Genomic DNA, 23,375 nt, shown 5'->3' with positions numbered 1-23,375 from the left:
TAATAGGATTTGATCTGTGGACTGGGTTGGGCTTGGAAAGTTTCTTTTCTTCAATAATTGTTTGTGCCATAAAGTCTGGGCCCAAAGTGGAATTCTGCACAGACTTTTTAAAAGACTCACATGACTGGTCTTGTGCTAGGTCAGAACAGCCCACGTGCCCCTTTAATATTTTATAATCTCGAGCCCCACCCACTTTTATTAGGTTATCACTCTTTACCCGCTGGTTAAAGTCTCTTTCTTTTACCCACCGGTTGTTCCCATCTTCTTCTCTCCTCTCTGCTTTGGTTCTCACTGGAGCTTCAACCCAGATTTGAATTTCGAACAAGATACCTTCGGCCTCTATTTTCAATGTATTAGGAATCAAGGTTCCATCACCTCTCACTTTAATTCTTGCCCATTTAAGGTGGTTTTTGAGTTCTGTTGCCTCTTCAGTTTCAACCCATCCCCCACAAGCTCCACCCACTTCTTTAAAAACTCTATGGGACCATAGATGTAGTGGAAGCCCTACTATTCTGATCCACATCTGGGTTATCTTCTTGTCTCTTGGAACCGTTCCCACCATTGGATTCCACCATTGAAGCTGGACCTTATCCTTCTTCCGGTACCAGTCTTGGTTTAGAACATTATAAGCGGTGACCATTGAAGGAAATTCAAACAAAAATCTGTTTTGGCCCATTTCATAGATGCTGATTCCGTTGGCTTGTTTCCAGAGCATTTGTGTCCATTTGCGTACTTCCGATAATGTCGTGATTTCAGAGATTTCTTCTGAAAAGGAACCAACCAGACATCTGCCTAGGACCTCACTTTACAGAATTTAAATTTAAAGGAACCAACAAATACATGAGATGGGTTGATGAACTCAAAATGCATTACAGAATTTAAATTGTTACACCGCACTTGTGTGGATTCGATGATACAGGTCGCATAACAATCTCACTTTCCTCATATTATGTTTGATTTACGTTCAGTCGCTCAGCAAGCAGAGCGATATACCAACAAAGATAATGTCCCTAAAGTCTGTTCACAGTTAGCCAGGAAATGAGACTGAGAGATCCATTTTCATTTATGACCTTCGGCTTCAGTCTGGTCACCATATAATAAGGAAAAAGGCCTAGCTACAAGCTCAAAAGAACATTTTCCAACAAAAAGAAGACAAATTGTGTTCCTGCTCAAGGCTATGGAAAAAGGCAAGAAAGAGTGGGGGTTGAAGCTAGGGCGAGACCATCTGACATATCCACGTTTAGGACCCAAAGATAAAGCCTCCAACATAGCAATGTCAAAGTTCCACATGATTTATCTCCTGAACCACAGAATCAACGACAAAATGTTAACAGTTCATCCGATGTTGCGACCTGTACACTTGTCGTCCACTATACACTCCCAATCAAAAGAAAGATGAGTAAATAAAAAACAAATCCAGTTACTTTAAATTAGTAAACAGGAACATGTGCAGAAAATTCAACGGGTGGGCAGCCCCAGTATAAAATAGCGAACAGTTTAAGCAGAAATGCACCAGACCACACACGTAGAAGTCCGCTGGAACCATTTTATTCAGAACTCATCATTATTTGTCCTTATTTACAAGAATGCAGAAAGAATCCCTACAGAAACTTAGAAAGAGGAATGCCTAAGTTGTAATGTACACTCGAATGAGGAAATTGCAGTGACCAAAATCCTATAATATCAGTCCTAACTCCTAAGCATACAATATCAGTTCTAATCATCTTCACGTGAGATCCTCCGCAATGTCAAAACTATCAGATGGTCCACATGAAAACTCTATCAGTTCCTATGTACAGTTCTGAGACCATCTCATCTAACAGCCACCAGGTTTAAGCTGTGCCTGTTGCTGCTTGTCTAATTTGTTTGTCGTAATTTTTGCCAAGATACAATTGAACCTACTGCCTCCATTCAATTTCTGACTGTACATAGATATCTGACCAGATAAATGAAGTTTGACGCAAGAAACATAGGCTTGGTTCAACCGTCTTTTTAAGTTCCGAAATAATTATCGTATATCGGAAGGCGATCAAATGCATCAAAGTTGGCCTTCAAACCAACAAATTGGCTCCGAAACTTGGCACAACCAGGATTTGGCCACCTGCACCCACTGTCTCTACTGTGCATAGGGCACAACGATTCACAAACTTGGATGAGAGGATTGTCGGAAACATCATCTTGCATCACTGTAACAGGTTCAGAGAGGTCTGATTTCTCACTGCCATGTACTGAACCATTCGAATTTGTTGTAGAAACTGAGCAGACAGAACGCTGAGGAATTTCTGTTGGGTTGCTTTCAATGCATACATTACAGTCTCCGTCTGGTGAAAAGTAGACATTAAAACCCAAAGATTGTACTGCACGCTTTATAGTAGCAGTTTCTTTGCTGGCTCTTTTTACCGCATCCCTGGCAGAGGTGCTCACAAGTTTCTCATTTCTCAATTCTGTAACTAAGGACTCCACTGTGACACTTATTTCGTTCAGTCTTGTTTCTGCTGCTTCTTTTGCCTGTGTAAAAGTTGTTTTTAGACAGTTAATAAAGGAGTGATGAATCAGAAATCAATGTATGCACCAAGTTCTCGCTTGTATTGACAAAATCAAGATGCAGCAGTTAGGCGACATCGACAGGCAACACTAAAAAGAAGCTAGAAAACTATGCTTGTCAATTATTTGTAGGTTGGAAGTAACTTAGCCTAGATTTTGTTGCGAAGTTCATTCTCATAACTAATCTCATGAAACTCTACAAGCCAAATTTGATACAACCATCGTAGTTTGTCAGTCAACACTAAAATGGCATATCTGGGTTACGATGAACTTTGCAGTTTCAAGCTGGAAACCTTTTCTTTTCCTTTTCGGAGAGGGCGAGGAGAAAGGAGTCTGCAGAGAAAAAAAGAGAGTTTACCCTTTGCAGCTCAGAGAATTTTCTCGTCAACTTCCTGCATTCTGCCTCAACTTCTCCACCTTGTGCCTCTGATGGGCAAGCCCAACGAAGGTGAAACTGAGGCCAAACAGTTGGAGCTAAAGCTGCTGCTGGTGGTAGTAGCGGACCATCATGTTTCAACGGGTCATAGAACAGGTTGTAATGCGCATGAGAGCTTCCTTCCGATGCCCGTACTTCAGCTAAATACATCCACAGGCATCCACAAGCATCAGAAATACCAGCTTGCTCTCTTTCCTTCTCGCTGAAATTTGTAGAAGTCAGAAGAAGTGAACTAAAAATAGGAAATGACATTAAAAAAAAAATCCTTAGGAAATGACATTAAAAAAAAATCCTTTCTATCCCATGATGGAGTTCAAAACAACCTAAAGCCAAAAAACCACTGAGGTGTCAAAGCCTTGTACTGTGCTCAATAGCTGTAAATCCTGATCATAAGAGCATAAATAAGACCCCCCCCCCCCCCCCACCCACAGAAGAAAAGGAGAAAAGCAAAGAAGAGATGAGAAAAAATATTTTGGTCATGCACACATGACAAATTACCACTCCCTTTCATGTTGAACTAGCAATCTAACATCTAATATGGTGTAATCAAACATGGCAAGGAGGAAAAAAAAAGACAAAAAATTAAATTCAATTACAAGAACTACACATCAATCCTGAACTAGTTGGGTCATATTATCCTGATCATCCATGTCGCTCTATTTAGACCTATCTTAATACAATATTTTAAAATTTTAAGTTCTCTAGCATTAGAAGTTATGTACCTAGATCTCTATATTTTCTATTGGCATACAAATCTCTAACCAGAACAAAAAACTCCTAGCAAACATTGGACCTAAAATAGACGTACTAACATGACTAAAGCTTAATCTATACTAATTGGTATAGCCTATAAGGACCCTTTTTTCACTGTCTTTTTGTTTCACTATTTCTGCATGGATTTCAATAGATGGTACGTCTCTTGAGACGATTTTCTTTCATGTGATTGTTGGCCTACTTGATCATTTTTTAACACCTTCAATCACCACGGTTTCACACCTATGGACTGATCTGGAGGTCCACGTAGGACATGGCCAAACCATCTCAAGCAACCTTCTCTCATTTCTTTTTGTGGCCGAGTTGCACCTTCTATTGAATGTGATAATGTCTAATCTTATCTCATCTTATACCATCTTAACACTTGTATTTCTGGATACTCATCTTGTGGATATGTTGGAACTTAGGGCTTAACATTCACTCCTATCTAACATTGCCGGTTGTACAACCATCCTACTGAACCATTTTACTTCATTGTTCTTCCCAATGCCTCTCTCCAGGTGGCACCCAAAGAGGGTTAGTTTTCCAGACATACCTCTTACCTGAAAGAGTGTTCTTCATGTAAGACACTATATAAACCAGACATCTTCTCTTCTATATGACTTCTCCACTTGAACAGAAGACAAAAAGAAGAGAACATAAATTTTAGAAAGAAAATGCAATCCCAAAAGACAAACCAAGTAGAAACAGAGGGAGAGTCATGACAAGCCAATAGGGAGCATGCACCTCCCAAGAAATCTAATGTTCTCGTTCAGGTATCATGACAGATGCCTCAGAACAAACACTCTTCTTCTTCAGGTGCATTTACTATAAATACGATTCCCTTCTACCAGACGTGGAACTCATATCAATGCATCAGACAAGCACCTCAACTTCTAATAGAATGCATCTTCTTCGGGTTCCGCAAACAAATGCATGTGTACCAAAATGAAAGTGAAAAACAAAATACTACCAAAACGAGATTACCTGTTGCACAAAAAGTTTCCGAAACGGCAAGAAAGCATGCAATCCAGAAGATCCACCAGGAAAGCCTGTATTGTTGGAATTGAAAGATAGGAAGCTTTATTTTCTCCAAGGACGTAAATTATCAGTTTATTGGAATATATATATTTATACTCTTATTTGACTCTCATGTCTTTTAGCAACACGTACCGAAGAGAACTCGAAGGCAAAAGGGTACATCCTTAACAACTGTGAAACACAATCAACCCACTGCATAGGGCATCCAAATATAACAAGTTAGAGCTAAAAGATTAACGGAACCAAAAAGAAGGGGTAAAAGATAAAGAAGCAGAGAGAGAGAGAGAGAGAGAGAGAGAGAGAGAGAGAGGATATTTTTGTCAAACACAATAAAATTAATATAAAAAGATCAAATAGATTGTATGCGCGTAAATCTCCAAACAAAAGATAGAACTCGGAACCGCATGCGGAAGACGTACCTGCAAGAAAATGGGGGAATTTTGGTTCTGTGCATGAGATGTATTTTGAGCTTGAGATGAGGATGACCCTGATACTTGCCGCATGGGTGATGAAGGTAAACTCCCAGTCGAAGCCTGACGAGATAATTCAAACGGCATGTTGCCACTTCCAGATATAGTGGGCATTCCCAGACGATCTGAAAATGGATGACCAAATGCAAGCCAATCTTTCTCTACAAGTGCCTGGATGATTCGAACAACTTAGACAGCTGTCCATATATAACCAAGGGGTATGGGATGCCCCACTTAAATGTTAAATCCTTCTAGCATTGTCACGAGTAAAATGGCATACTGACGCATTAACACAGACCTTAATGATCTCATGTGGATGAAGTATTTTACACTCCAAGAAGAAGAAAAAACAAGGCTACAAATGTTAAATACCAGGTAATATGAGCAGATAGATCCAAACAAGTCCCAGTACCTGAAATCCTTTAATTGTACGATAGTATGGGTCAAGTAGCAAGCTGGCAAGTGAGACCAATTGCGTAGTTCGATCCCATCCATCGCTGCAGAATGAAATTCCATTTTTAAAAAGAATAAAAAAAACTAGAGGTACTCTTTACTGATAGTCTCCGATGAAGATATATATGCAAAATCAATTTAAAAACATATGAGCTTCATACAACAGATCATCAGTTGGATAAATAAATATGAGCTAGGAAAGGTTTTTGGTTATTTGTAAACAAGTACCATTGTCGTGTGTACATTTGCCATTCGGATAAAAAGGAAACACACAAATATTTAAAAGTCATTGTGAGAATGTACGGGAGAAAAATCTATTTTATTAACAATGATACAGTGAGCCCTATAACTATACAGAACAGTCATAAAATGTGCTGAAAGCTATGGCCAAAATAGTTGCACAGTGCAATACTTGTTGAACCACTTGTCAGTTGAAGGAGTCGAGGCAAACCATTTGCAGGTTCAACTGACAATTAGTTTTAATTGTCATCACTCCTCATGTTTTGACAAAATAAATTTATTAGATCGACCTGTTGAATGCTATAGGTAATTTCCAATATTTTGAGAAAAACAGATAGAATTAGTACTGTTAAAAAGGTAAAAATTACGGAACATCCACTTCAGTGGTTTTAGCAATAACACCAGGTATATCAGCCAACAAGTTATGCATTCTTCTAATATCTTTTTCTTTTTTTTGATAGGTAAGCATTCTTCTAATATCTTTGCAAACCAATTAACCAGAAGCAACCTGATTTTCAAGTCTTCGATTATGATCAAATCCTTCGACGTCCATGGCTTGCATGGCCTTTTCTTCTACTGCTATAAGTTATATCTACTGTTAAATAGTTTGTGCATCTGAAAGAGTGGAGCTTCCTAAATATATGTCTGTAAATAATTGTGTGAGAGAGAATGCACGGGAGAAAAATCTATAATTTTAACAATGATACAATAAGCCCTATATATAATACATATTCTACTCCTACTACATATGGGACTAGGACATATTATACTCCTACTACATATGGGACTAGGACATATTCTATTCCTACAACATATGGGACTAGGACTATTTACACATAACTATCCAACATTCCCCCTCCAGCCGGTGAATACAAATCATATGTACCGAGCTTGTTACATATGTAACTAATATAAGGACCCGTGAGGGATTTGGTGAAAATATCTGCAAGCTGATCATTCGACATAAGACTCCCCCTGAGCAACAAAACCAGGTGGTTGCTGATAAACAAAAGTTGGCCGAACAGTTGCCGGCAAAATTTGAAAATAGTGAGACTAAGCCGAATTCCACTACAAAATAGGTTCTAAAACACCACCAGAATACACAAACTTTTTCTAGAATTACTGTTCACGCCGGAAATCACTGTTCACGCCGGAAAAAATAAAAGTGTCAGAATTTGATGTAATTTATATGGGTAGGCTCGGAATCACTGGACGAGTAAGTTGTCCTTAAGAAGTTTTGTCAAAATATGGCTGGAATGGCTCACACATGCCGGAAAAGTTACTGTAGCTCGCCGGAACCCTAGTTCTGGCGGCGCGTGGAGGTGCGTGACTTTCTGCCGGAGCGATTGACTGGGGTTTTGTCGTCTTACTTTTCCGAACAAGACGGTAGTGTTGGTTTTTGCACAACACTTACCAATGAGGAGATAACGCAAATCAATCTGAGTCGTCAACCGGAAAGACGCACGGTGACTGACTTTTCTGTTCCGATGGGATTGGAATTTTTGGGGTTTGGTCGCACAAGGGTTTTAGATCTGATGGTGGTACTGGTATATGCACAGTACCACTGTAGCAGTGATGAACCCTGGGAACAACACGAAATTGCCGGAAAATTGCACGACGGTGAGATCTTTCTTCCCGGATGTCGCTGGAATGACGCACAACGATAATTTTCTCACTGAAGCTCTGATACCACGTGAGAATGCACGGGAGAAAAATCTATATTTTTAACAATGATACAATGAGCCCTATATATAATACATATTCTACTCCTACTACATATGGGACTAAGACATATTCTACTCCTACTGCATATGGGACCAGGACATATTCTACTCCTACAACATATGAGACTAGGACTATTTACACATAACTATCTAATAGTGTGATATGGTGGCAGAAGTAAAAGGTATCATGTGTATTTATTATCTGTTCTCTATTACAAATAGAATGAACTTTTCAACCTTCACTAGATAAAGATACTTTAACCCTTGGTAGGTAGAGTTACCCGATATATGAGCTGGTGGAGATAGCAGGTACCCGGCGAAAAAATCGAGGCGCACACAAATCGGTCCAGTCACCACCTTTTTTTTTCAAAAAAAAAAGAAAGAACATAAAGAAATTTCAACCTTATAAAATTTATCAAGAGCTCTTAATTTATGTAGGAGGCGGAGACAAACAGAAAATAGGATAATAGTTTTTTCTAGGAGGGGAATGAGTGAGTGGCCACATCAATTCTTTTTGGCATAAAGATCAATACACCCAAGATGCTCCACTTCCAACTAGTTGGAGGAAGGAATACATACTTATTCATTGTTGCTCTAAAGAATTTCAAGCAAAATGTATTAAACCCGGACAGTCACTAGTTTTGATCAAAATTGATTTTGCCATTTTTTAGTAAATCTGATACGTAAAAAATATTTTTCAACAAGTAACATGCAAACTAGAACACTCAACTGTAGTAAATTGACATGGTATGGATAAAACTTCTGAGAGTATCCAAGCTAAATTAGCGCATTTAAGTGAAGAATGACTTCCATGAAAGTCTCATCCAGTGTTGTCAAAGGCGCGCTTAAGCCTTGTAGCGAGGCGCAAAATATGTTGAGCGCTTTGCCTCGCTTAGCGGGCGCTTCAATATCGTCATCAAGGCTCTAAGGTATACTTTTCCTTGATAATGAGTGTAATCCTGAGGATGCAACATTAATAATTGATATTTCACTTTATCGCATTTTTTCCAATTTATTTGTCCATATGTTTGTTATTCATACTTGTAATTATTAGTCTTGGACTACACATACATATTTGTATTTTTTCTCCTTTGTGCCTTTCTTCATTAAAGCCCACGTGCCTTAAAAGCTCTTTTGCGCTTTTCGCCTTTGATAACACTACTCTCAGCGTAATCTTTAATGGCATACACATTTGTTTCAGTTCCAGAGGATAATGACAAGTCAAACTTTTCTGAATGTTAGTTTATAGATATGTATAGTGTAGTCTTGTCCCACATTGGAAGAGGAGTAATATCTCCTTGTAGTGTATAGCTATAAATAGGGACCTCTTGTATTGTATTTATCATCCAATATCAATAACATATTTTCTCCCGTGCCTTTTCACACTGAAGATGCTAGATAACAACATTTTCTCTTGTTTAACACAAAACTAACGTTTTTAAAAACAGATACAGTTAGCTCTAATGTGCTATAAGACCATTGGATTGCAGCTACGTACTCCCCACTATTCTCTCTGCTTGGGCTAGTTATGGAGAGGTCTTATGGAAAACAAATGCAGAAAGTAATCACATAGAAAATAAGACTCAGAACTATTTCATTCACCAAATAAAAATGACTGTTGTTGACCTAGATTTTCTCCCTTGCTCATTCAACAAGAAATTTCATTACGTCACAACTCTGTCTTTCTCTCGTTCTACACTCCAGTTGCTCAACAAATTCCAAGGTAATTTGCTGAAAGGTGCCTAAGAACCTGTACATAAAACAAGAACTACTAGGCCTTTATGCCAAAGCAAAGTTGGGGTTGGCTTCTCTATATTACTGGCATATAAATCTCCAATAGGACTAAAGACTCGTGAAAAACATAAGTCCTAAAAGCAAACATACTAACGTAACTAAAACATAGTCCCAACTAATAGGTACATAATGATAAAATATCCAAGGAGGAATCAACAGAAACACAAATACAAGGGACTCAAGCATTTAACAAAGTTCTCCACTTAGGCATTTATAGACTTATTTATAAGCATAAGAATGGTCCAGAAGACAAGAAACCTGCAATGAACAAGAACTGAAGCTGATTCTAGTGCAACACGTGCAGCAATCCAAGCAGAACCAGCCAGGACAGTTTGAACATGTATTAACCACCCAGTGTCGCCCAGTGTAGAAACTGAAGCAGACATACTGCTGAGATTGCCTCCGCCCCAACTCCATCCACCATGCCTCTGGAAAGCAGTAAAACAATTGACAGCATTAGCTTATCATTACTCGTCCCTCCTCTGCTCACTCTCCTTCTGCCACTAAGCCTACCAAGCCCCCCCCCCCCCACCCCCAAAAAAAAAAAAGGATAAAGAGAGAAATCTACTGTGCCAGATGGACAGACGCTCCACATCAATTTTGTCAGTTCCTTACCTATGAAGTGGCTTTCTGGTTGGACCACTAATACTGAGATCATAGATCATTAGAAGAGAAGAGAAACAGGGAAAATAGTACATCTTGCAAGCATCTAAACTCAAAACTTATAACGGTTCAAGGACATTGCCAACAATACTTTTCTTTACTTGGAGATTCCCCTCCCCACCCAACCAGGAAAAAATCCCATTCTTGATTTCAACTCCTTTATATACATTGAATGTGTATACAGCACAGACTGCAAGTTAAAAAACAAAAAAGGAAAAGACAGGAAGGACAGTAAATAGAGGAGTCCACTGTGACTTGACCATGATTACTGTCAGAGTTCAGATTGGCTTCAAAATATGTCTCAAATCTTTTTGAAATTTGTTACACTTGAACTTATCAGACACAAAGACTAAAATGATTCAAAATGCTTGGATGCACCCATAGCCTTGGTGTTGCAATAACTAGTCACAAGCAGGTAACTTGGATTCACTTTCAACAGAAATTCTCTTAGGTCCTGCCACCTTAATTCAAATCTCTGTTTGGTTTGGTGCCCCTAGTGCATTGATTGGTCAAGACGTTCTAAATAGTGGACATTTTGCATGAAGGAATATTTTTCAGAAAGATTAATGGCATACCAGAAAAGATGACATTCCATCTGATGAAGTAGTACCATGAGTATCTAAATAGTCTCTAAGCCGACCAAGACTCTCCCTCATTGCATGTATATTATCGATGCCAAAGAAAACAATCTGACCAGACATGTAAATCAAGCAACATCAGTCCACGAAATAATTAGGGAAAGATATACTCCCTCCTTCTCATTTTATATGGAGGTGTTTGACTTTATATGAAGTTTCAGAAAGAAAGATTGATTTTTCGGCACATACCAAGAGTACCCTTAGAACTTGTGGTCTTAAACATGCCATGATATTTTTACGGCTATAAGAGCATGTCATTAAGGGCAAAATTTACAGGTTTAAAGTTACAGAGTTCCAAACATAGAAAGTGTCATTCTTTTTGGAACATAATAAAAAGAAAGAGTGCCATTTAAAACAGAGTGGAGGGAGTATCATGAAGGAAAGAGCAGCAAAAGAGACAGCTCAAAAATTAAACAGACCTCAGACTGAAAATAGTTTGCAGATGACTCTGATCCACCTCCCATTGCCCCATTTGCTAAAGCATTTTTCCTGGGCCTTGCATCAGCAATATATAGCTTCCTGAGAAGACAAATAAAGAGCATATGCAATTAATAAGAGATAGTCAGCTGTGCCATGAAACTATGCAACTATCTAAAAGGAGTGATTCATCAAAAAGGAACTATCTAAAAGGAGTTAAGTAACAACAATAAAAGAAACAAGACAGAAGTATTTTTATGACCAGATCAAGGAAGGAATTGAAAGGGATCCTTTAACTAGCCACATAGCAAGAAACTTACTCATAAGGCATAACAACAAGAAATTTAATCAAGAAGACATCTTAGAGATTAGGTGAAATAAAAGGGAAGTAGTAAAAGGAACACCTTCGTTTCTCTCCAGCAATTTGAGTACACAGTGCAGCAACTAGATTCTCATCTGCATTGCTGCAGAAAAGCACAAGATTTTCTTTTAAAAATAACTCGAGGAAACACAAACTACTATAAATTTTTAACAGCCAACTTATTTTTCACGACAATAAATTAATACAAATATTCATAAAAGAAAAAGGATCACATAATTTGGAATAACCTTCTCATATTCATCATGAGGCCAACTAGCGGTTGAGAAGAACGTGCAAGAACAGCCCCAGTTCCTAACAGATGCAAAACATAAGCACTGGCCTAAGAAGATCAAAGCAAATGAGTTCAAACAGCTAAATTTTAGGCCCACCTCTGTCACACCATGTTATGGCTGGCAGCCTACACCGTGCACGGAATGTACAAGCCTGCAGCACTTTGTCATCACTATGTATGAAAAGTCATTAGGTAAATGCCAAAATAATCATCATTTAACCCCGAAAAAATGGCAGAACAAAAAACATCACCTCACCTTATGGACTTTGGCAAGAGTAAAGCAAATGGATAAGTTGGAGACATTGTGTAATTAGAGTTAACACTGCTTATTCTCCAATACTCATTTGAGAGTGTGAATGACCCGTCTTCAATAGCACGGATAGAAGCTTGACAGAACCCCATTCCAAGAAGTCGGCAGTACTCATTCAACAGCCTTACTTTGGGATTCGTGTTACTAAACCTGGAATGGCCACCAGCAAATGCATAGAGATCCCATAACCTTGCAGGCCTTGCACACCGTAATAATGCATCATAGACAGCACGCCTCTGGGAAACCATAAGACGAGCAATTATAGCTTGTAAGTAAAACGTGCAAACTTGTTTTAGCAAAGGTTAGGAAAGTGTTGTCAACTAAACAGTCTGGGTCACTTTGTTAATGAATACATGCTATTATCTATTCCAAAAATAGAAGTATTCAGATTAGTCCAGTTTCTACTCCCATAATAGTCTTAGACTGCATCAAGGCATTGAAATCCGAAATCCATATAGCGGTGTTAACATCGACTAGAGACAACATAAACGAGTGTGCTCTTCCACTAATACCCATCCACCCTACATAAATTTCATCCTCTGGAAGCTGATCAATATGCAGTTATCACTGAAAAGTTAACAAAGTAACTCAATGTTGCTATGGAACATGTGAAACAAGAGAAAGCTTTTAATGAATATTGGTTATGAACATACGTAGGATTCATTATATATGAGTTTTGACTACACGAAACAAGAGAAGTTCCTAACTAGGAAAATCACCGATATTTTGAGAAGTTCCCCAAAAGAAAAGTTCATTAATTAAAAAAATTCTATATCTCCTTTTTTTATGAAGAAAGAATTCTAATTAGGAATTATACTATACATTTAACCTAGAGTATACGATACAATTCTGATAAACACCCTCAAACTAGAGCATATACATCTGCACTGCAAGATAACCAAATGTGTACTTGATTCTTGGACTTCAGAGAGAATTTGACAAATAGACTGTGAAAAGGGGGACTGAAAGCATAAAAAACAGCTTCTGATTCCCAGCAAACACATGCATTGTTATTTGATGTTGAGGCGTAGTTGATTGACTTGATTCTGCATGCTAGTGTGACATATTAACTGGACGATCTGGTAATGAATTGATAACTGGACAAGTTGACTAACTCGACATGTTGGCTGACATGGAATACTTGCAAGACTAATGTAAACTATAGAATTGACATATCTGCTAACGTGGATGCTGACTTCACCAGCCACCTGATGTAGACCAATGACACAGCAGGGTGATGTTGTGGCAATGATTAGTGGACTGTGCAACTTGTATTCCTAACTTGATTGGTCAGCTTACATGGACTTCTGAGTTCTGATAAGACAAGCTGTTAACTTGACATGTCAGCTGACGTGGATGTTCATGTAATGGTTAAAGTAAAGTAATAATATGAAACTCTATTGTTAATGTAACAGCACCGACACAACAGGGGACAGGGATGGTGTGCTGACATGGCTGATAGAAACTTGGCACCTTGGTTGTGTAGACATATATGCCGCTGGAACTAAAGAGTAAAGACTTCAAGGTGCACAGGCAAAGGATCTCGGAAAAGGTTTCCTCATCGTGTGTTTTGAGACAAAAACCTGATGTCAAAATCGGGTGGAATGAGGAAGAACAACAAAGATATAAGGCCTATGAGTTTTTTATATTCTCTAGATTGGAGATCACTGAGGAAAGAATCAAGGTAAAGCGAATGATTGTGACGACAATGTAATGATATAGATGATCACGTAAAAGGATAAAACATATGCAAGGAACAGCAGAATGTGGCAAGAATTTATTTTTGACAACTCAGCGACTAACAGGTCGCTAAATCAGTACCTCTAAAATTTAGACAGCTCAGGTACTGTTGAAACGACAACAAAGTAGAGAAAAAACCACTTATTCAATTGGTCACAAATGACATACAAGACGATTCACTGTGTGGGAGTTTAGACCATCACGAAAAGTTTTTGTTCCTAAATGAGGAAAGTTACTGGTAATTCGTGAAGCTTCTAATTATTGTTATTCTATTTTCTTTTTTTGAATAACCAAAAAATCCCCGAGACGGATGGTGCACGGTTGAACTCGGTGGATGATGGTCCCGCTTCTCTACCCATCCCATGACATGAGTCTAATCCACACATCACTTGAGCTCTTATCACAAGACCAAAGCCCTAGGGCAATTGTTATTCTAATTATGATATACGTTAAAACTGTACACTACAAGTTAATCTACAGATGCACAAAGAATCTAGATATTTATAACCATTGCAATCTTTAACTCATTATATTTTCAGTGTCTCTAACTCTCTATTCTAACCTGAATTGCTCAGGGCATTGTACTTGGTGAAAAACACGTCAGTTATCAGTAATGGGTCCACAAAAGTTATTCAAAAGGACAAAACTCAAACCACCCAGTTGAAGAAGAGAAACTGGGAAATTCTCATGCTATTACTGAAAACTCAGTCATCAACAAGAGAAATTAAAAGTTCATTGCAATCTCAGCAAGTTAGAGCCACATAAAGCAGCTGGAATTTCATGGACCCCCTCCCCCACAAAGAGAAGATAACAAAGTAAATATACGAATTAATGAACAAACAAATCATATTGAGCCCAAAGCATCAACAGTTGAAAAAAGATATAAAATCAGAACATGAGTTCTGAGCTGACCTGCTTGGTTCGAGGACGAAAACCAAAGACAATGATTCTCATATCTTTGCCTGGAAAAAAATGTTAAGTTAATTTACCATTTTCAGAATATTGTATAATAACAAATACTACAAGGATGAAGACAGTGCTTTCATCTAATGGCATACCAATGATCTGAAGCAACCGCTGTGAACCAGTCTTTTCAGGCTGACGCTGACCTGATGGAAGCTTCATAACCTGGTTAGCAGGAAAGGAAAGAATTGTAGCCAGAATTGACAAATACAGGATAAGGTTTACACAGTACTGATTCTTAGATGCTCAAAAATAAAGAAAATTGCCAAAGGCAGTTGACTCCTGTACTTGGGTACGGGATGTTGTGATGGCTGATGAAGCTTCTCACTTACTGGAAAAGGTAGTATTGAAGAAGCAACAGAATAGCTAAATGCACACCATTGTAAAGATTATAATGTGAAGCAGATAAAAAAGTATGTGCTTTCCTGGGTACTGACTAGGGGTGACAAACGGGTGGGGCGCGTCGGATATGGGCGGGTCGAAAACAGATAATACAAATATGGATAAAATATCCGACCCGACCCATATTACGGATAGAAAATAGGTTAACCGGCGGATAATATGGATTATTCATGGCTTCTTGAATATGATCACTTTTGGGAGAATTCCTAGTCTCCCAAACTTGAAGAACCCCCAATTTGGGTCTTTGCAAATGTAAAAGTTAAACCCATTGGTTATCCATTGAATATCCACTTTTTTTGGGAGGGGTTTAAAAAAAAAGAAAAAAAAAATCCACTTTTTAAGTGGATAATATGGATCTTATCCATATTTGACCCAATTTTAAAAAGTTAATTACCCAACCCATTTTTAGTGGATATATGGATGGTTAGCTGTTTTTATCCATTTTGCCACCACTAGTACCGACTAAGACTAAGAAATAAAGTGCACCTATTTAGCTATAAAATATTCAGCATCCTTCCAATATATTCCATTAAAACTGATTATATTCAAATCAGCTGGTGATATTCGGAAAACAAGTGTTTGAAAATTGAAGTACTTGACAAAAGAAGGTGCACCTTTGCATCAAAGATATATCACCACACTTTGCAACAAAAGGCAGACGCATCCAATGGAACAACATGAGGCTCAACCAACCAATTCTTATTGGACAGGAAGGATGGCAAGCACTATTTAGACAAGTGAGAACACGAAAAGACATGAAAAATGCTAACCAGAGCAACGCATGAACAAAAGAGAAGAGAATGTAGATGATATATGATGCTCCAAGACATCACTGGCCAAGAGAAAAAGAGCCATTATTCTGGGATCAATATTGCCCTGGCCATTGGATGCTACGACCAAAAATTAATAGCCTAGTACTCTTGAGCGAGCTTAATTTCCAATACTACATGTAAAAAAATGTAACACCCCGACCCTCGAGCATATAGTGCTAGTGAATTTGAGCATGTTATAACGAAGTTGTGCATAAAAAATCATGCTTTGATATGATACGAGTTAATGAAATGACTGGAGAAAGAAAAAAAGAGGAAGAGAAGAAGAACTAAGACCAAACCAGCCACTCGGGCCGTAGTGCAATTATAGCGCCGCAGTGGAGAATCAAAGGAATGAGAAAAGGGCTAAGGACCATCACGGTCATAAGGGTGCAATCGCCCTAAGAGGAATCAGTGACCGTTGTGGTACAGAATCATAAAGATCAGTTTTGAAGAGAATCAGTCGCGGCGGTCAAGATGGACTTCGCACAATTCACAAAATTTTAAGGGCTTTTGGCTCTTTTCGCTCTGCTTTGCACTGTGAGTGTAAAAGGTGAACCTTAATTTGTTTTAGGTCATTGAAAAACGAGATCTTTGACTCATCAACAGCATTAATGGTGGGACTAAAGGAACCCAACACCAAATTAAGATTTTTCTTACAAACTAAGATAAGTTCTAGCCCTAATTCACGGTATAGCTCGAGATTCATTATGGTGGACCATAAGTATTTCTATCTTTATCCTAAGTAGGGTTTGACATGAAACAAGCATTGGGGAATGGGGATTTGAGTTCTACCAAGGTTACAAGATATCACATGAGTTCTAATGGTACTGCATACCCTTATCTATACCTTTTTTATGTATCTTCTCCTACAACTGTTGGAGAATACCAGCTCTTCTGCCTTTCGTTCTTCCTGCTCCAGCTCCTATGCCGCTTTCAAATCTATTCTGTAATACCTAGATCAAATCCTCCAGTCAATTGATGTTTCTCTTCATGGTGACTTGTTGCATACTTAGACAACATTCCCTGCTTCAGTCGAGCACTACCACAAACTTGATCTCCCTATTACTCTTCTAAAAGGTACTTGGACAACTGCAGCACTTCTGTCTTCCGCTCTTCCTGCTCCAGCTCCTACTCCGCTTCAAGTCCATTCCATATTACCTCGACCAAATCCTCGTAATTCAATTGATGTTTCTGTTCATGATACAGGTCCACAAAGTCTACCTAATGACTCATTGCCTACTTATACAATATCCCTGCTTCCATCAAGCACTCATCGCACGAACTTGATCTCTCTATTACTCTTTGAGAAGGTACTCGGCCTACTCGCAACCATTATGGCATTATCCTGTATAGAATTTCTTAAGTTATCACAATTTACCACCCAACATCATGTCTTTGTTACAGATTTATCCATTGTCAAAATATCTAAAATTGTTGCAGAAGCAATGGCTCATCCTGGTTGGTATCAAGCTATGATTAAGGAAATGACCGATCTACTTGGGAGATAATTTATTTGCCACAAGGCAACACAGCAATTAGATATCACTGAAAGATACTGTCAAGGTTAATGCTGAAGGTTGATCGTCTGACATCTAGATTGGTGGCCAAGAGATATATACAGATTTATGATCTTGACTATAATGATAATAAAAAAAAAATTGGTGGCCAAGATTGCTTTTATCTGCTTATTTATCTCCATGGCAGTCATGTTCCATTAGCCACTTTATCAGTTGATACCAAGAATATATTTGTGTGATCTAGCTGAAAAAGTTTACATGGAACAACAGCCAGAGTTTACCGCACAGGGGGGCCTGAATTAGTATGTAGATTGCACCGAGCTCTTTATGGTCTCAAGCAATCACCACGGATAGGGTTGGTTGTTTTAGCACTGCTGTCCAACAATTTGACATGCTTCTAAGGGAAGCTAATCACCCAATGTTTTATAATTATTCTCATAATGGCAAATGCATGTTCTTGAATGTTTATGTTGATGACATTGTCATAAGATGAATGAAGACATTATTCATAATTAAGTAGCATCTAATTAATCACTTTTAGTCTCAAGACCTAGGTAAATAAAGTACTTAGAGGCATTGAGGTGAGAGTCATTGAGGTGTCCAAATCTAGGGGTGAAAATTTCATTACACTGAGGAAGTATGCTTTGGACACATTGAAGGAAGTTGGCATGATGAATTGCAATCCATTGATAACTCCTATGGATCCGATTGTTTAGATTGTTCCTGTATGGGGGAGCCATTGGGGTACAGGTACAAGGTAACTTTGACGACTAAGGCTTAGCCAGATGGGAAGAAATCACATATGATTTTTAAGTGGGAGGTAGCAAGTACCTGGTGGATTAATCGAGGTGCACGGAAGTTGACCCGAACACCACCGTTATCCCAAGAGAAAGAAAGTGATACGATAATCAAAAAAACAAAAATAAAGCGATATAATATAACTGTTGCATATCTGAATTATAAGATAAAGAAAAGCAAACCTACAATTTTCTGGACCTTCTCAATGGTCGCCAATGGTACTGTGCCAAGTGCAATGATATCTCTAGACCCTTCACTCTAGATAATACACAGAAGCAAACAACATCCTATTCAGTACAAACTAGCAGAAAAACAGAACAAGATGAAAAAGGTTGTGATAATAAGTATCTCATGTACTTCATGTATGTAACAAGCATCTGTGCTTATTCGACAGCAAATTTCTAAGAGCACGACAGATATCTTTCAGTGATCTTAGCAGGAAATCTGAAACTACCACCAAAACCACAGAAAGTGGAAATGCTACCTGAACATTCAACAAATGACAACTTTTCACAATAATTGGAGCACCAAGAAGACGTTATACTACATTCAGACAAATGCACGTTGTTTGCAAGTGATAAAGGCCAAGGACTGCTAGTTTATACTTCTAGCTGGAAGAACCTGCCTTCTTCTTTTTCTTCCTTTTTTTTTTTTTTTTTGGGGGTGGGGGAATAAAAAAATGTACTTCTAGCTGGAAGAAGAACCTTTTCATCAGTTATCACAGAGTTTGGAGAATTGATGCTTCTGACTTAACGGGTACAGTTGTCTCCATGTGACATATAGGTCATGGATTCGAGCCGTGGAAGCAGCCACTAATGCTTGCATTAGGATAGGCTGTCTAGATCATACCCCAAGAGGTGTGGCCCTTCCCTGGACCCTGCATGAATGCGGGATGCTTTTGTGCACCGGGCTGCCCTTTTGTGTTATGCTTCTGACTTAATACAGTATCAGTTAACAGAACCAACATATAAGTTAGAACAAATTCCTCCCTAACATCCATGAAAAAAGTCTCTTTGGCAAGAGGGAGGAAGCGGTCCCCATTAGAATACATTTTGAAACCTCTGTTTGTAGACTTATTTCAAGACGGTGTTTCAGTCTCAACAGAATATTTCAGAAGTCACCAACCAAATGAAATTACCCCTGTGTTGACAGTTGATTCCACGAAGATTGGAGACAAATATTTTCTGCCAGAAATACAAACAAGCAGGCCATCCTATGGGCTCAGCTATTTGAATTTTGTGCCAAGCTGAAGGAAATTAGCCTTGAAATTGTGGGAAACTTCTTATCAAACCTTAGGTTAGCAAGAGATCCTAGCCACAACTTGCTCCTTTCTTAAAGGAGCCAGGTAAACTGATGTGAGGCCTCAGAGCTTCACTCTACCACAGCCAAGTGCGCCAGGCTCGTGTCTACTTCGATATATAGCCATGCTTAGATCTGGTCTTATTTACTAGTCAGTGTGAATTTTTTTATACTCTTGGTTCAGCAAATGACTTATAATACTAAAAGACAGATGACATAATCCAGCGCAAGGCATGATGAAATCCTCATTTTGGATCTTAGCTATTCATCTCTGCTGGCTGCAGCGATCCTCCAAGCAGGTATACTTTACCTGACTCATAATGACATGTGTGTTAAAATTAATCTTAGGACTAATTATATGCAGATTTAATTTGCAAGTGGCATTACATGCTGCACTGTTATATAATTGTTCTGCACTTCCTTGAAATATGCACTTCAGTGAAATGGAAGCAATTCACTTATTGTTTTTTGGTTCACTTAAGTCCCTTGCAGCCTTGTCACTTTTTAAAACATCGAGTCTCCCTATCAATTGCACATGTTTCGAGTAGGCAGGCAGGTGAAAGAATTGGGATTTAACCAAATAACCAGATCATATCCTTGTGAATATGAAAGGGATAAGATAACTGAAAGCTACTTCTGCTTGACCTGGGAGAAAGCTTCGGAAATTGAGAAACTTCTTTAATTTCTTTTGTTAGTTTCCTTTATTTTTTTTTCTGGAGATAAGAATATTAATCATCTTACATCTACCCGCAACCATGTAAGTACCGCAAACAAGCAATCCTGAACATGAAAAGATAAGATACACAACTAATGAAAAATTAGTCACTACAAGCCTTAAAGCTGTTCCACTGTAGAGAAAAAGAAGATGAAGACAATTTTCAGTCAAGGTGCATGCATCCGAAAAAAGATGGATAAAGACATTAGCATTTATGAATTTCGACAATATAAATACCTCATCAGTATGGCTCTAACAACTGACATTAGACCTTCAAATATCATTGCCTTATAAATCATTATATGACATTTATTTGCACTATTTTGAGGACAATTTCACTAGCATAGGTTTACAAACTGGAACTTCCAAAAGCAGAATGCAAGCAAATGTAAGATTTTGTCCATATGCACCATTGAAAATAACATAAGAGAACTACATGCATCACTTACCAAGAAAAGGAGGCGAAAATTAGTCACAAATAAGGTTCCAGCATCATCGGTGTTGACAAGAACTACCCCATAACCCTGGAAAAAATCAGTTAACATTGAAACTTGCGCTGACTCCAAATTGTGGCAACTGAAGAGGACAGAAACTACTGAAAGCCTCTATGAGATCAAGTTGAGGCTTTTGTACAGAGGCTTTTCACCAAAACCTTATTAATAGTTTGCTCCAAGTGAGTTTTGTTCCAATACAGTACATCTTAATGATCTAAATGAAGCCCTATTAAGAAGCTCGTGAGGAGATAAATAAGCAATCAATCATAAGAAAAAACAATCAACGCATTAAGTAATTATAAATGAAATCAACATATAAAGTAATATAAATGATTTTCTAACACCCTCTTACGCCAACATCATTTCTTCCCATAAATCAGGAAAAATATTAAATACCAAACCAGGATTATTAATAGTTGGCAGTGTATGTGTGGGCCTGTGAGGAGTCATATTGTATATTATGCATTGGACGATAAATGCTTCTAAAGATAGAAAATGCAGAAATAAATGTCAGCATCCTGTTTGAAACAACAATCTGAGGACTTCACAGACTTCCTTCATAGTTCTTCACAATGTCACATAATATGTAAGTCCCTTGGATTTGGAAAGGGGAAAGAATTCTTAATTCACTACTCAATCTAAAATGTAATTTACTAAAGGTAGACTTTCTTTAGATAATTAGATAAATGTACCTCAATAAACATTTATTAAGATATAATGATTCTTAAGCTGAAGAGAATAAAAAAAACTTAAATTAGTCCAAAATTCACAAAAAGGAAAAAAAAGGGTAGTTCAATTACATTTTTGTCCTAAAGCTTTAGACAAACACAACTTTTTTTGTAAGTAAGTTATGATCTTTGTCTCTAAAGCTTTTGGACAAAAATATGATTGAACTAGAGAAAAAAAAATCATAAATTGCAAAAATGATAAGAATAATGATTACTAAAGGAAACCTAACTTATTCTAAGTTAGGCCCTTAGCGTCCTACTTAAGGTTAAAAGGCAGCTTTTTAATTAAATTTAGAAGAGCAGTTCCTATGCAGGATGGGAATAAAGGCTTCTAACATCAGAACTCATGACCTAAGTACTAAGTTACCTTAGAATGGGATGCCAATCTTCTAATAAAAAAAGTTAAAGCTAAACCACTATTCTCAATTGCTACTTTATCCTATCCAAAAATGCAGATACTCATTCGCAATTCACAAAGGATTAATTAATCGCGATAACCCCTTTTTAAGTGAGTTAGTTTGTCATTTGATTTTGTTTATTTGAGTTTGGGGCATAACACGGCCCTCACTTCGCATTGTTAACACTGCCTTTACCCTATCATCTTTGACTGTGATACAAATTATCCTCTAATTAATCTCATGCATATTTCTTTCAAAACAAGTAGCTCAACTATCTGTATCCCATACTCTAATTACACAGCAACAATCACTAAAGTCCAAATTCAGCAGCTACAAAAATCTTTTTAAAATGCACTACACATACAAACACCAAGAACACACAGTACTACCAGCATTACCTCTACTACAACATGCTCATCCTCCAGCAAGAATTGTTTCACTCCGATTGGAACCGACCTCGAAACAGGCTGCACATATTTATATACAGAAAAACATCAAATTACGCATTCAATAAGAAATATTATGCAGAAATCAACGCATAATAATTGAAATGATGGAACCCTAGAGAAGTAAATTACATCGATTTTAGTCCATTCAAGGGCGTCCCAACCACCGGCACCTTCAATTTTATCGGACTCAGCGAGTCGAGTGTCCGGTTCACGGGGGTTCGGGGATCGCGCCGACCGACTCCGATACATGGCGGTGCGGCGACTCGAGTTCGGCGGTTGATTGAGTTTTTTTCTGGTTGTTGTTGGTTTTTTTTTTTTTTTTAACAGGATTCGAACAAGAAAATGGAAAACAGAGGGCTCTATCTCTCCTGACCCAAAGAAATGAGCGAACTTTTGTATGTTTGGTTATTTTTTATTTGGGTAATATTTTTTGATAAGACACCTGTGAGATCAGTGGACCCCATCTGACGTGGGACCTAAGGTACCTCTTGTTATTACTCCGTTTTAATCATTTGATTGCGCACCAAAATTAGTAAGAAGAATACTTTGGAAATTTACAATTTTAATATGTTTTATTAAAGATAAATTAAAATTTTAAAAATTAAATCATTTAAAATACATACAACTTTTTTCGTTCTTAAATATTTTGATTTGTTCATAATAAAATTTGAATCATAATATTTTTTTAATGAAACTTAATGAGTGTGTTTTTACTATTGAATGAAAGCTAAAAGGCAATCCAAATTTTTAAACGAATAATTAATTTCGATCTATGAGAAAAATCTTAAAAGAAATAGTGAATTTTCAGATCTTCACGTTCACAAAAAAATATAGTTGAAAACAATTCTCTCAAACCAAATACACCAAAATAAAGTTTTTAAAGAAAAAATGTTAAGTCTCGTATCTAAGCATTCAAAAAAATAT

The 23,375-nt window shown here is 37.8% G+C and overlaps 1 protein-coding gene across 3 annotated transcripts; it reads right to left on the bottom strand.

Moving 5' to 3' along the window:
• Window positions 1–1,522: 1,522 nt before the first annotated feature.
• On the bottom strand, window positions 1,523–22,832 carry LOC107787932 (phosphatidylinositol-3-phosphatase myotubularin-1). Of its 3 annotated transcripts, XM_075228429.1 has the most exons (19): window positions 22,581–22,832; window positions 22,401–22,469; window positions 20,832–20,906; window positions 18,555–18,626; window positions 14,935–15,004; window positions 14,789–14,838; window positions 12,083–12,372; window positions 11,924–11,997; window positions 11,783–11,846; window positions 11,578–11,637; window positions 11,176–11,275; window positions 10,694–10,807; window positions 9,714–9,883; window positions 5,657–5,741; window positions 5,194–5,415; window positions 4,907–4,966; window positions 4,721–4,785; window positions 2,903–3,182; window positions 1,523–2,508 (listed from the first exon to the last, which is right to left on the bottom strand). In XM_075228429.1, the coding sequence occupies exons 1-19, from the start codon at window positions 22,698–22,700 to the stop codon at window positions 1,993–1,995; spliced, it is 2,556 nt and encodes an 851-aa protein (XP_075084530.1). In that variant the 5' UTR covers window positions 22,701–22,832; the 3' UTR covers window positions 1,523–1,992. The 3 variants fall into 3 exon arrangements, with proteins under 3 accessions (XP_075084530.1, XP_075084531.1, XP_075084532.1); XM_075228430.1 differs by lacking the exon at window positions 10,694–10,807; XM_075228431.1 differs by lacking the exons at window positions 18,555–18,626; window positions 20,832–20,906; window positions 22,401–22,469; window positions 22,581–22,832 and adding an exon at window positions 16,901–17,024.
• Window positions 22,833–23,375: the final 543 nt, after the last annotated feature.

Source organism: Nicotiana tabacum, chromosome 13, assembly GCF_000715075.1.
Source record: "Nicotiana tabacum cultivar K326 chromosome 13, ASM71507v2, whole genome shotgun sequence".
Lineage (NCBI taxonomy): Eukaryota > Viridiplantae > Streptophyta > Magnoliopsida > Solanales > Solanaceae > Nicotiana > Nicotiana tabacum.
Note: the sequence above shows the minus strand (reverse complement) of the source record. Positions and strands in the feature narration are given on the sequence as shown.

Excerpts from the sequence above, each read along its gene's own strand:
- LOC107787932 (XM_075228429.1), bottom strand. The coding sequence starts at position 22,700 with ATGTATCGGAGTCGGTCGGCGCGATCCCCGAACCCCCGTGAACCGGAC. Across the intron at positions 15,005-18,554 it reads TTGAGAAGGTCCAGAAAATT|GTTATGAAGCTTCCATCAGG; the intron begins GTAGGTTTGCTT and ends CCTGCTAACCAG. Across the intron at positions 5,416-5,656 it reads GTACAATTAAAGGATTTCAG|GCACTTGTAGAGAAAGATTG; the intron begins GTACTGGGACTT and ends CGAATCATCCAG.